Below are 13,228 nucleotides of genomic sequence, written 5' to 3'. Positions count from 1 at the left end.
AGAACAGCCAGAACAGATACAAGAGGACACCTAGAAGGGTTGTTGATCTGGGAGAGGTGGGAGCTAAAAATGCGGTGCAGAGGTGAGGAGAACCTGGAACTTGGCAGCGGGTGCAGCGGGACTGGGACGAGCTGTGCAATGAGCTCAAAGCCCAGAGCCAGCTGGGATGGGGTGTGTGACCAGGGATCCTCCTGCCGAGCCAGCAGTGCCGGTGGAACAGAGCCCTGCTCCTGGCTGCTGATCACAGCCAAACCCATCTGTCAGCAGATAGTTCTGAAACTTGCTTGCAAAGTGCTCTCTGCCTTTCTAGTATCAAACTGCCTCAAGGCTGACACCCTGCTATTGCTATAAATTATTTTATTAACTTAGAGTGCAGACTTTTACACGGGTCATACAAAGGGTCTAAGTTCTTCTGACGATCAATTAAAGTGCCACATCACTAAATTTCACTGGTCAATATATTAGTGTTTGCCATTGTGTATGCAATTTCCACTTTTTAAAGAATGTTTAGCTCTACCAAACAATTTTTGGGATTGCAAAGAATACTGTAAGTAGAGTAAGCAGAACATTGGTGTGCTCAATGCACGTGATCATTTGTAATTGTACAATCAAACATATTTTGTACAGAAGCCTTTCCTCTGACACTGGAAAAATAGAAACAAACCAAGATGCATCAGCTTTGCACACAGGAGGGAGCACACAGGAGCTCTGTAGGACCCCAGCTTCATCTTTTGGAAAGTATTTAGTAAATGAGGTAAAGGAATATGAAATGGGAGAGAATGATTAAGACTAGTGTAGATTTCCCTGGAAAATGTGACTTTACTGTTGCGTTGGTGCGACAGATTTCCTACATGGTCCTAGTTAAGTCATGTGAAGTTAATTTACATGGATTGTGAATGTTTTTCACTTTAAGAATGGTTCTCATTTTGGGAAGCATATTGGATCTGGGCTCAGATGTGCAGGAGTCTGGAGCATCCATTCCTGGGCATAGGCAAAATCACAGGGATTGTGATCTTCGTGCATGACCACCCTGCTGCACTCTGAAACCCACACCCAGTGTACTCCAGAGCAGGTATCCCAAGCAAAACCTTGGTCCCTTTGTACTTATACCTCCCACCCAGAAATTAAGAATTCTGTTCTCAGCAGAGTCTGAATAGAGTGAGGTAAATAACATCTTGAATAAAAAGCATAAATTCAGTCTCTAAGCACCTGCTTTTCAAATGAGCCCTGTCCAGTCTGTGTGCTGAATAAGGGTCCTAAGAAAAAATAATGAAAGATCATTAAATTAGACAGTTTCTCAAAAATGTAAGCTCACATCCATTTTTAGTGGATAATATTTGAAATTCTATGCTTTCAGTGCTTTTGGCTATTGAAAGCTTCCTAAGAAAAGGGGAAAGTGAATGGGAAAGGAAAGAGGAAAGCAAAGGCAAAAGAGAAAGGGAAAGAGAAGGGAAGCCTTCTTCCTAGCTCCCCTCACGAAGTATGAAAAAGTGACTGAGCAATACAGGGAATCATTAGGGAAATAGACGGAATCTCCAAATTCTTTTATGCTCTTCTGGGAACAAAAGGGCTGGTTTAGGACTTCTTGAAAGCAGGGAGCTAGCAGAATGGTGCTTTTCAGACCTCACCAGACTTGGTTAGGCTTGCTACTATGCATGGATTTTCAAAAACAAACACGCCCGTATACTAAATCCCCAGGGGATTTTCTTCATGTATTCATGCCTTTATCAGCCCATCTTAAGATCAGGCAGCGCGTACCAGCAGTAGTACCGCCACTTCAAACACCGGCAAGACAAGAGGAAAGCAACAGGGACTTTTGTTGAGCAGGCGGAATGAATCGGCAGCTGGGACTGGGAAGCAGCAGCGCTTCGTGCTTCGCACTCCAGTTAAGCAAAACCAACTCCCAGCGGTTCTCTGCGATCGAATTATTATTATTTCTTAATCGTTCCCCTATGAGCTGTAGCTATACAGACCCCGGCGGGGCTGTCAGTGACAAACGCCGGGGGAGCGGCGGCGGAGGGCAGGCGGGCCCCGCTGCCCGGGCCCGGCGGGCCCAGCTCCGCCCGGCCGGGCGAGCGCGGAGCAGAGCGGGGCGCAGCCTCACCTGGCAGCGGCGGCAGCGGCAGCGCCCGCTTGCTTAAAAAAAAAAAAAAAAAAAAAAAAGAAAAAATTAGGTCTAGCTATAAGGTAAGAGAATTATTTTTTCTTTTTCTCATTTTAAATTATTTTTTGAGCTGTATTTTTAATTTGAGCGCCGCTAATTGCTGTGTGCATGCGCAATTGGCTGGTCCGGAGAGCGCACCGGGCATTGGCGTAGGCGCGGGCGGGACGGAGCGAAGCTGGAGCGGAGCGTGCGGGGAGCGGGCGCGCCGGGATGCTCGGCGGCCCCGCTCCAGGCGGGCCGGACGGAGCGGGACAGCGCTGAGGGGCCGGGCCGGCCCCGGGCTGATGCAGCGTTGGGCTGGAGCCTTGGGAGGTGCACCTGGTGGGGCTGTGCTCTGCGGTTTCCCCTCCCGAGCAGCGCACCGAGGGGTCAGGGAAGGATAACCGCAGCCCGGAGACAGGTTTGGCAATTCTCATCTCGCAGCTGAGTGCTGCTTCGCCTTCGCTCTCTGACACTGTGTGCCTGCTTTCTGTACATCCCCTTTCCCCTCCTCTAACCTCCGGAATTAATGTGGGTGATACTGTTTTGTAGTCTGAAAGGATGTCGGTCGGGTTTTGTTCTTAAAGATCTTTAGTGTTTTTCTTACGTGACCTTTGCGCTGGAAAGGTTAGGGGTACACTGAATTAATAAGTGTTCGTATTCCAAAATACTACCTTCAGTCACTGCTCAGTTGGGGTAAGACACTTTCAACACAAATGAAGTATTTCAGCAAACTGGATTTTAAATTTTACAAAATCAGGGTTAGAAACACTGTTTTTAAGATAAACTGTTGTAGATTACAAGCAATGTTTTCTCCTACAGAAGAAAATATTTCCTTTACTTTCAGTATATTTTGGAAACTATCATGTAGTTTAGAAGCAATAAGAATATTAATGTTTGTTATATAGTTTGATACAGTCACTTTCTAAAAGTTAATCCAGCACCATAGCTGAACATGCACTTTTTTAACCTTTGAGTTTGTAGATTAGGTAGCCACAAAAAATTGTCTTCAGGTTTACTAGAACTTTTTTAAACAAGCTTTGTTTAAACAAGCTTTGTTTGTTTTCAGAGCTGACCCTGTGATAAACTGAACAAGAAGTTGGAAAGTTTTGTAGTAAGGTCACTCAAATATTTTTCTCATTCCTTACCTTTAAAATATAATGGATAGTAAGGAGAGAGTAACACAGATGTGCTTTATTCTTTTTCTTGCCATGGGATTTATCTCATTTACATATTTCTTCTCCCAGCTGAGATAGATATATGCGAAGTAGTAAAGCTGGTGATTCGAAAGTGTGACCCGATCGCCTAATTTAAGGCTTAGGTCCGATTGTTTTGTTTCCTAGAGAGCCTAGTGCCCCTTTGTTTCCTAGAGCCCTAGACCATCTTTTGGCTTTCTTTGACTTCAGCTCAAGTTGTAAATACTCAGAACTAGCAAAATTCAGCCTTTTGGGTATCTCAGCCTGGCCCCAAACACAGAAGCATTGGGAAATAGTCTTGACATGTGGAGGATTTCCCAGTGGCTGTAGAAATAATCTTCAAAATCAGCTGTTGTACATTAAACAGGAAAAAAAAAAAAAAAAGGGAACTCCTTTATTGAGTTAAACCACCTCTTGCTGGTTTTCATTGTCCTGGGATTACAGACTCTCACATCACTTAATGGGCAGCAGCTTTCTAGCTACCACTAGGAAGTTGTCCAGTCTCTTTAACTCTGCATGTACAATAGAAAACTTTGAGTTTGAAGTGGAAGGATGAGTTTGCGAAGACATTTGCTTTCCCTGTGGAAATTCCCTTGGGATTGCTGTATGAGTGGCACAGAAAGGCTGTTGGCCCCTCAGGAGGAAGCAGCCTTCATCAGTCCTCAGTCAGCTGATCCTTAGAGTGACCAAGTCCTCATTAATGTATTTGCCTTAACCCCCACTTACTGGCCATCCGTGAAATGGGATAGAAGTCATTACACCCCATAGCAACAGGCTTTTTGGAATGTAAATGGCAAAGTAAGGTACTACAGGAATGGTAAGTCACATGGCTTTGTGCTAGAGCAACAATGAGAAACTCTGTGGGTCTCCAGGCTGTGTATGAACTCAATTCATAAGGTCCCCTAGAGACCTTATCTGCTTGCCTCCTTTCCATCCTCTTTCTTCTGGCTGCTGTTCCTCCTGCTGCCAGTTTTGATAGCAGGAGAAATAGCTCTCAGCTTCTCCAGACTGCCCTCTCTACATTACGCCCTCCTTTGAGTGCTTAATAAAACACTGGGGAGACACCTTGGGAAGCTTGGCTTTGTTTGTTTGCAGAGCAGGGGGTTAAAACAGGCCAACGCAGCTGAACTGTGGTGCTGAAATGTGGCGCTGATCTGTATGCAAACCACGGGAGCAGCTTTTGATGGCCTTTCAGGGCATCATTTGGCTTGCCCTGCTTTCTCAGGATTTCCTTGTGTAGGTGAATGCCCATTTCTATGCTAGAGGTGGAAAAGGTTGTATGAGTACCTGTGATGTTTTCTCATCTTGACAGAAGTACAAACAGAAAGGCAGATACACACCTGATATGATTTTCAATAAATGTTTGGGGGGTATTTGCTTTTGCATGCTCTGTTTTAAACACGTGGAAGTGAATGTTTTTTTGAGAAGAGCCATCACTAAAGAAATGAAGCTACATCTCTGGAGGGATGGAGTTGTAGCTATCAGCATCCCACTGCACTTCTGTTGATCGATTCACAGCTTGGAGGCAGGAAGGGGAAGCAGAAAGGCTGTGCAGTGAAACACTTCAGCACCAAACCTAAAGGCAGGAGGAGAGGGGGAAACTAGTTATTGCCCATCCCCTCCTACATTCCTCCTTGCTAGCTACTTCAGCACACTATTCATGAAAATTGTTAAAACTAATTCCATAGTTGCTCTTCCTCCAGTCCAATGTCTGCTTTCTCTACAACTGAGATTGGTTGTTGAAAGTTTTCAGGCTGCTGCCTCCCCAGTACGGCTGCCAAGAGAGCTCTCCTGCTGCCCCAGCACTGCCTGGTGTGGCTGTGAACAGCTCAGGCTGGTGGGGATCCAGGAGAGGCAGCTTCCTGTGCAGCAGGGATCATGCCAGCTTGCAGCAGTAGCTTCCGTACTCCAGCATCCTGTGCCATGCCAGTTGGGCATCTTTCTTTATAGAACAAAATCAGCAGTGTCCTGGGGTGTTCGTTTTTTACTGAGGCAGTTAACGTTGCACACAGTCATCATACCTGAGGGTTTGCTGCTTATTTATACAGTACTGCACGGGGTAATGTGCCTGTCTTGAGTAGTGGACCTGTTCCTCAAATACTGTAGGGAGGACAGACAGTAAGGAGAGGGAGAGGCCACCAGGACTCTCATGGCAGCAATGAATACACAGTCCCTGTGTATTCAGGGACTGACTCAGGCTGCACACTTTGGCGTGGTACTTGTAATAATTTGTGGGAAAAGAGGTGCCACACAGACTGCAGCAGTGCTGTCCACAGAAGGGCAGGCAGTACCGTCCATCTCTGGGCAGGGAGCTGGATCACATCTGCATGCTTCATTCTGGGGTCTAGATGCCAAACCCCTGAGACTCTTGCTGATGAATGCAAGTTATCCAGTCGTATCCAAACATTTCTCATTTCTATTTCTAAAAAAACACAAACCAAGACACCACAGGCAGAGATTGGGCTGGGGGTATCAAATTGTTGGATTATCAGTGTTTTGATTGTATCTAATGTTTCAGTATGAAAGGTTTTGTTTGTTTTGATTTTGATCCTAAATGCAGGTACTTTCAGCCTCTTGACAATCCAGCATGCAATTGCTCTGGCTAGCACATTGAAGACCAGGTGCTGGGAGTCTGAAGGGCTTTTAGTGTCGCATAGGAGCCCATGTACATCGGTGTTACTTAGCAAACATTAGCAGCAGCAGTGCGATGAGAAGCCTGATAGCAGCAAATGTGCTGTAAGGGTCAAGAGGGGACAACCTCACCTTGAAGTCCTGCTGAAATTCCAGTTTAACCACTGAGGTATGAAAGTTGTACAAAGATGGAAAAGTGGGAGCAAGCTTAAACTCAGCTTTATTTTAGTGTCTAGAAATAACACTGGAAAGGTGTAGATTTTTAAATTACTTTGGCAATTAACACATATATTTGTATGCTGCCTTCCAATTCCTTCTCCACAGATCCAGATTTTAGAAACAGTTCTCATAGACATGAAAAACAGAAGTATTGTTAAGTATCTCCTCTGAAAGCTGGCTTGTCATATCTAAGACATGTAGTTTCCCTGTGCTAAAGCTGAGGCAGAATTAAGTGCTGAATGTTGCTTTATTTTCCCAGAAGGACCAAGATGTTTATTGCCCACTGCTAGCACTCCTGCAAGGCAGTGACAGGGCTAACTTGCTTTCCTCTCTTGCTCAGCCTCATGACTGACATTTTCTTGTCCTAGTTTAACAGGTATTTGCATTTTTTTCCAGTGGCTTTCTCGGCAGTATTCCCAAGTAGACTCTCAGGTAATCACGTGGAACCATGTGTGGTCAGTGCATTATTTAGCACTCTGCTAAGCAGCCTGGCTGGTGTGTGCTGCCTGGAGCAATTGCTGGGTAAAAATCACATGTGCAGGCCTAGGAATTACAAATTAAAGACAGTTTTCTAAGCATCTCTATAGACATTTGGGTGCCAAGATTTATTTTTTTTTCTAAGGCTGTTTTCTGGGTTTTTTTAAATTTATAGACGTCACCTTAAAATTTTCCTGTGGGACAAGGGTGGCTGGAAACATTCTGCTATGTTTGTGACTGTGGAAGATGTACCATTTAGAGGACCACCAGATTCCCTACACTGTTCTGTCATGGCAGACAGTATTTTTGTGGAAGGGTACATGCTATTCCTTTAAATATGTAGCCTGGAGGAAATGAGAAAGAGTTCTTTGCTGAAACATTTATATGAAGCACTGTGACAGAGCAGCCAGGGAATATATTGCATGCTAATAAAGTTCCTTCTTCAGTGTGAAAAGTGAATGCTTTGTGAGTGACAGTGGGTCTTTTTTTACCTTTTGACATTCTAACTTGACCAATAATGAGGCATCCACCAGCATGCCTTTTCAGTCCTTTCCAAAGAGCTGCCACAACTAAAGAGACTTTTCTTTTGAGAATAATCTGTGACCCAGCAAGGTTGGCTGCAATGTTTGTTTGTTTTTCTCTCTACCGCTGGTTCCTACTATTCTTTTACTCCCACATCCTATCTGAGTCTTGTTTTGAAATGCATTCTTCAGCCTTCTCCTTCCTTACCTACTGCATCCTGTGTTCTGCTTTCTGACTTCCTTCTCTTTTCTTATAGCTTTTCTTTTCAGTTCCTTTTGATTCTGGTCCCCCAGGAACAAGGAGTGAAACATTAACAGTTGCTGAGTACCGAGCTAGTCTGGCTTTTGCTAGGAGTGTAGAGTTCAGGTGAGGGCTCTGGGAGACATGCTTTGTGTATGACACTGTGCCCTGGGGCCCTTGGCACCACTTCATTGCTGGAGTAGCAGAGAGGAATATATATCTGTGCTCCACCTGCTGTCATCTACAATCCAACATATAAGAGAAGAATATTGATAAAAGTTGATCTTTGCTAGGATATGGATGTTCCAGTTACTGCAAGTTAATTACCAGGCATCAGTTGCTCTGTTATTGCCACCTGGATGTGTGTCTCAATTATAAAAAGGAAGCTGAGAAGCTTCAGATTTAGGGTAAGCAAAGCAAATGGATTTGAATTATCTCGTGTCTTGATAGAGGATGTGGGGACTGTAGGTACAGTGAGAGTGGTTTGGAAAAAATACTATTTCATAGTAAATTCCGTGTGCATACCTGTGTCTTTCTAAGTCAGACTGCTGCTTTTACAATAAGGCTCTTTGATTGGTTGGGGTACATCCTTGTGTTATCTGTACCTCTTTCAGTTGAGGATCACTGGCCTCATAAATCTGTGCTTAGAACATCTGCAGGAACTTGCTATGTTGGTGTCAGCAGATCCTGAATATAAATCACAGGTGTAAAATAGTTCTATTACTCCATGTTGCATGACTAAGGCTGGGTAATGTATGACATTATTATCTTTCTAAGGAGACACCTAATTTGGATATATGGTGAGCTTTTATATTGTCTGAAAACGGAGCTTTAAGACCATACAGAGAAGCGCATTTTCTAGATGAGGTCAGCTATAGCCAAAGGTTTGACTAGTTTGGTCCTTGTGGTTCACCAAAAAAAATCCAGAGCCATCTACTAAATGAAATGCAGAAGAAGAAACCTTTTAGCATAATAAGCACTCTGCTGGAAAATTTATCTTCCTGCTAATTTCATATGCCAGTGATGCCCAGATGGTTATCGACTGTGTGCTGTAATCTTCTGTCCTGTTGGTTTGTTTGTAACCAGGATTGGTCTGTTTATATGTGGCTGCATATGGCAATTAGTTTAAATCTTTTACCTTATTTTACACATTTTTCTGTATACAAGGCATAAAGAGGAATAAACCTTGCAAAACAAATTTGGTATAAATGGGTTAGTGAGTAGATAATACCTGTGCTGTTGGGATATTATATGCTTTTACCAACATCATACTAACAGAGAAATAAATGTAAGGAAATTAAAACCTGATGTATTTGTTATCTGTACATGTATAAAATGTTACTGTGTTTCAGACTTCTAGATAATTTTATGTATTTTTCATTTAACTTTTGTAATTCAAAATACTTGGTTTGGGAACACAACTATAGTAGTTTTTTCTTGAAGACTAAATAAAATTAATAAATTAATTATTAATTAATTTAAAAATAAGCTAAAATAAAGGTGATTTTAAAAATAGAGAGATACACACACAGATATATATATATACACATTTTAGTCTAACGCATCTCTTTTGTCTTGTTTCAGGTTGAAGAAACTTCTTGAGCAGGAAAAGATCTATCAAGCCCGGAAGGAGAAGGAGCATACCAAGAGAATCAATAAACTAAGAGAAGAACTAGTCAAGCTCAAATCATTTGCACTCATGCTGGTGGATGAAAGACAAATGCATATTGAACAACTTGGTCAACAAAGCCAGAAAATACAGGACTTAACCCAAAAACTAAAGGAAGAAGAAGAAAAGCTTAAAATTATTAGTGCGAAAACAAAAGAAGATGGACAAAAACTGATGAAATTAGAGGCAGAACTTGAACATAAAACATCATCATTTTGTCAAGAACATGAGGAGATGACTGCTAAACTGGCTAATCAAGAGTCACATAATAGACAACTAAGGCTCAAGCTAGTGGGGCTGACTCGCAGAATAGAGGAGCTAGAAGAAACTAACAAAAATCTTCAAAAGACTGAGGAGGAACTTCAAGAACTAAGAGATAAAATAGCGAAAGGGGAATGTGGGAACTCTAGCCTAATGGCAGAAGTGGAAAACCTCCGCAAGCGTGTGCTTGAAATGGAGGGGAAAGATGAAGAGATCACAAAAACCGAATCCCAATGCAAAGAGCTGAAAAATAAACTGCAAGAGGAAGAGCATCATAGCAAAGAGTTGAAACTTGAAGTGGAAAAACTGCAGGAAAGAATGTCAGAATTAGAGAAGCTGGAAGAGGCTTTCAGTAAAAGTAAGTCGGAATGCACTCAGCTACACTTAAACTTGGAGAAAGAAAAGAATTTGACTAAGGATTTGATAAATGAGTTGGAAGTGGTGAAGACTCGAGTGAAGGACCTTGAGACATCCGAAAGCAAGTTGGAAAAGGCTGAAATAAGCTTAAAAGATGACCTTACAAAGCTGAAGTCATTTACTGTAATGTTGGTTGATGAGCGAAAAAATATGATGGAAAAAATAAAACAGGAGGAAAAAAAGGTTGAGGGCCTAAACAAGAATTTTAAAGTTGAACAAGGGAAAGTTATGGATGTAACAGAGAAATTGATAGAAGAAAGTAAGAAATTTTTGAAACTGAAATCTGAAATGGAGGAAAAAGTATCTAGTTTGACAAAGGAAAGGGATGAGTTAATTGGCAAACTGAGAAGTGAAGAAGAAAAATCATCTGAATTAAGCTGTAGAGTTGACCTATTGAAGAAAAAAATTGATGGTATGGAGGAAGTAGAAAGAGAAATTACAAGAGGTCGAACTAGGAAAGGAGCAGAGCATGGTTGTCATGAGGACAACAAGATTAAGGAACTTACCATTGAAATAGAAAGATTGAAAAAACGTCTCAAACAACTGGAAGTGGTTGAAGGAGATTTGATGAAGACTGAAGATGAGTATGATCAGCTAGAGCAGAAATTTAGGACTGAGCAGGATAAAGCTAATTTTCTTTCTCAACAATTGGAGGAGATGAAACTCCAGATTGCCAAAACGAAAGCAATAGAAAAAGGTGAAGTGGTGAGCCAGGAGGCAGAGCTGAGACACAGGTTTCGTCTGGAAGAGGCCAAAAGTAGAGATTTGAAAGCAGAAGTTCAAGCACTTAAGGAAAAAATCCATGAGCTCATGAACAAAGAAGACCAGCTTTCTCAGCTCCAAGTTGATTATTCAGTTCTACAGCAAAGGTTTATGGAAGAGGAAAACAAAAACAAGAGCATGGGACAGGAAGTTTTGAACCTAACAAGAGAGCTGGAGCTTTCTAAGCGTTACAGCCGCGCTTTGAGGCCCAGCATGAATGGAAGAAGAATGGTTGATGTTCCTCTGACGTCCACCGGCGTGCAGACAGATGCTCTAAGCAATGAAGCAGCAGAAGAAGAAACTCCAGCGGTGTTCATAAGGAAATCCTTCCAGGAGGAGAATCATATCATGAGCAATCTGCGACAGGTAGGTCTGAAAAAACCCATGGAACGTTCTTCAGTGCTTGAGAGATATCCTCCGGCAGCAAATGAGCTTGCTATGAGGAAATCCTGGATACCATGGATGAAAAAGAGGGAAACTGGGGCTCATACAGCTCCTGATAAAGGAGCCCGAACCCATAGTAGTCCAGCACATCCCGGGGAGGTTGTCCTTTCACCAAAGCAAGGTCAACCTCTTCATATTCGGGTGACACCAGACCATGAGAACAGTACAGCAACTTTGGAGATAACCAGTCCATCCGCAGAGGAATTTTTTTCAAGTACCACTGTCATTCCTACTTTGGGAAATCAGAAGCCACGAATAACCATCATTCCCTCTCCAAATGTTTTGCCACAAAAAGGAAAAGGCAGTGAAAGTCCCATGGGCCCAGATCGTTCCATGTCTCCAGTCACTATAACAACATTCTCCAGGGAAAAGTCCCCAGAGGGAGGGAGGGCACCCTTCGCTGACAGACCTGCATCGCCAATTCAGATCATGACAGTATCGACGTCTGCAGCGCCAGCAGAAATCTCCGTCTCTCCGCAGTCACAAGATATGACCATGGGCAGGGCTGTTTTCAAAGTCACACCAGAAAAGCAAACTGTCCCGACTCCAATCCGCAAGTACAATGCCAATGCCAACATTATTACAACAGAAGACAACAAAATCCACATCCACTTGGGTTCCCAGTTTAAACGTTCTCCCAGTGCCACGCCTGACGGCGCGAGCCCCGTGATAACAGTCCGACCGGTGAACATCGCGGCAGAGAAAGAGGTGGTGACTGGTACTGTCCTTCGATCACCTCGGAACAACCTGTCCCCGCGACCTGCAGCCGCCAGCAAGGTGACAAGTACTATCACCATAACGCCTGTTACAACATCTTCCACTCGAGGAACACAATCAGTGGTAAGCACTGTGGTCTCATGGTATGGTCTTCATGGTAGGGTAAAGGACAAACCATAGCTCGGGTTTGAGACACCAGCAGGAAAAATGGGAGAGGTGAGGAGAAATTCTTGTCTTCCCTACATTTCTGCCGTGCTCAAGCTTAATTATATAATCAGAATTTGCCCAATTCATGTATTTTTGTACCAATGTTGGATGCTGGTACACTTTTGGTATTATCTCCCAAAGCAGTTAACTTCCAGAACACTCTTCAAAGCTATTTTCATAATGGCAACCCAGCAAAATTACAAGTGAGAGACAGAGGGACAAAGAATGGTGGGCATGACAGAGCAGGAAACTATATTTTTATTGCAATGAGTGCAATATCTAAATTTTGAAAATACACCTCATTTTTGTTGGCTCAGCTGGCAAGTCTTTGGACTCTAATTATGCAGGCTGGCATTTCTTTGATATAATCTCATGATCCCCATATAATTCAGTTAATATCTGCTATATTACTGAGCTCCAAATGAAAAAATAAGCAGATGTGTTATCACTGCTTACAGCTCCAAGCCTCTTTAGCCAGTGAATAGTAGAGCTCTTTCTGTTCCTCTGAACTTCTCTAAGTGCTGTATTACAATAGAGCTTCCTGTAGCATATTGTTTTTGCTTTCTCTTTGGGCTCCCATGGTTGTACTCCAGTTTCTTTTTCACAGTGAAAGACTTGTCACCTCTATCTTTAATCATAGTGGGCAGTATTTATTCATAGTCCTCCCCTAGTTTATTACTGGACATACATTTTTATTGCTTGAGTAGGAAATACCCTGGGAAAGAATCTAACCAGAACAGAAAACCAACAGTACTGTATTAGTCCAAAAACTTACTTAACTAGACAGAGTCTGCAACAGATGCTTAGGGGAAGATTATTTTGAGTGGGTAAACACACAGTAATGTTTCCCTCAGTGTCTGTTCCCAGTTTTTGGCAATAGGTGGGTATTTCTCTGTGAACCAGAGCCTGTGGCCACATCTTTGTCTTTAATAGACCATGGCAGAGTTTTCTTCTATTTATTCATTTAATTGCTTTTTGAACTCATTTACACTGTTGTTTCCACAACATCAGGGGGCAGTGAATTCAGCTGTGGGCTTTGGGAAAAGCTCTTTTGTTTGATACCTTTTATGAAATACCTTCATTGCTTACAGCCTTTTTCTTCTATCTTGACAAATATTGAATAGTCATCCCCTACTCATTTGTCCGTGCTGCTCGGGAGTCAGCAGAGCCCTACAACACACCTCATCAGCCATCTCTTCCCAAGCTGAAATGTCGATGTGTATTTAGGATACACTTTCACACTTCTGGAGAGAAGCTGCCATTCCCATTTAAGGCCTCTGAATTAAGAAAGCTTGCATTCATTACACAGATCGGTTTGGGATC

The 13,228-nt window shown here is 42.8% G+C and overlaps 1 protein-coding gene across 8 annotated transcripts in view; it reads left to right on the top strand.

Moving 5' to 3' along the window:
• Positions 1-13,228, top strand: part of FILIP1 (filamin A interacting protein 1) — a 117,041-nt gene that overhangs the window by 90,810 nt on the left and 13,003 nt on the right. For 7 of the 8 annotated variants that reach the window (XM_072926582.1, XM_072926577.1, XM_072926580.1 and 4 more), the window contains one exon: positions 9,013-11,821. In XM_072926582.1, coding sequence (XP_072782683.1) covers positions 9,013-11,821 — 2,809 coding nt within the window. Of the gene's footprint in view, positions 1-2,248; positions 2,565-9,012; positions 11,822-13,228 lie in introns of those variants that run through there. The other variant, XM_030267470.4, reaches the window with a different exon arrangement.

Source organism: Taeniopygia guttata, chromosome 3, assembly GCF_048771995.1.
Source record: "Taeniopygia guttata chromosome 3, bTaeGut7.mat, whole genome shotgun sequence".
In the NCBI taxonomy this organism is placed as follows: domain Eukaryota; kingdom Metazoa; phylum Chordata; class Aves; order Passeriformes; family Estrildidae; genus Taeniopygia; species Taeniopygia guttata.
The sequence above is the reverse complement of the archived record's forward strand: the minus strand, read 5'-3'. Positions and strand labels throughout refer to the sequence as shown.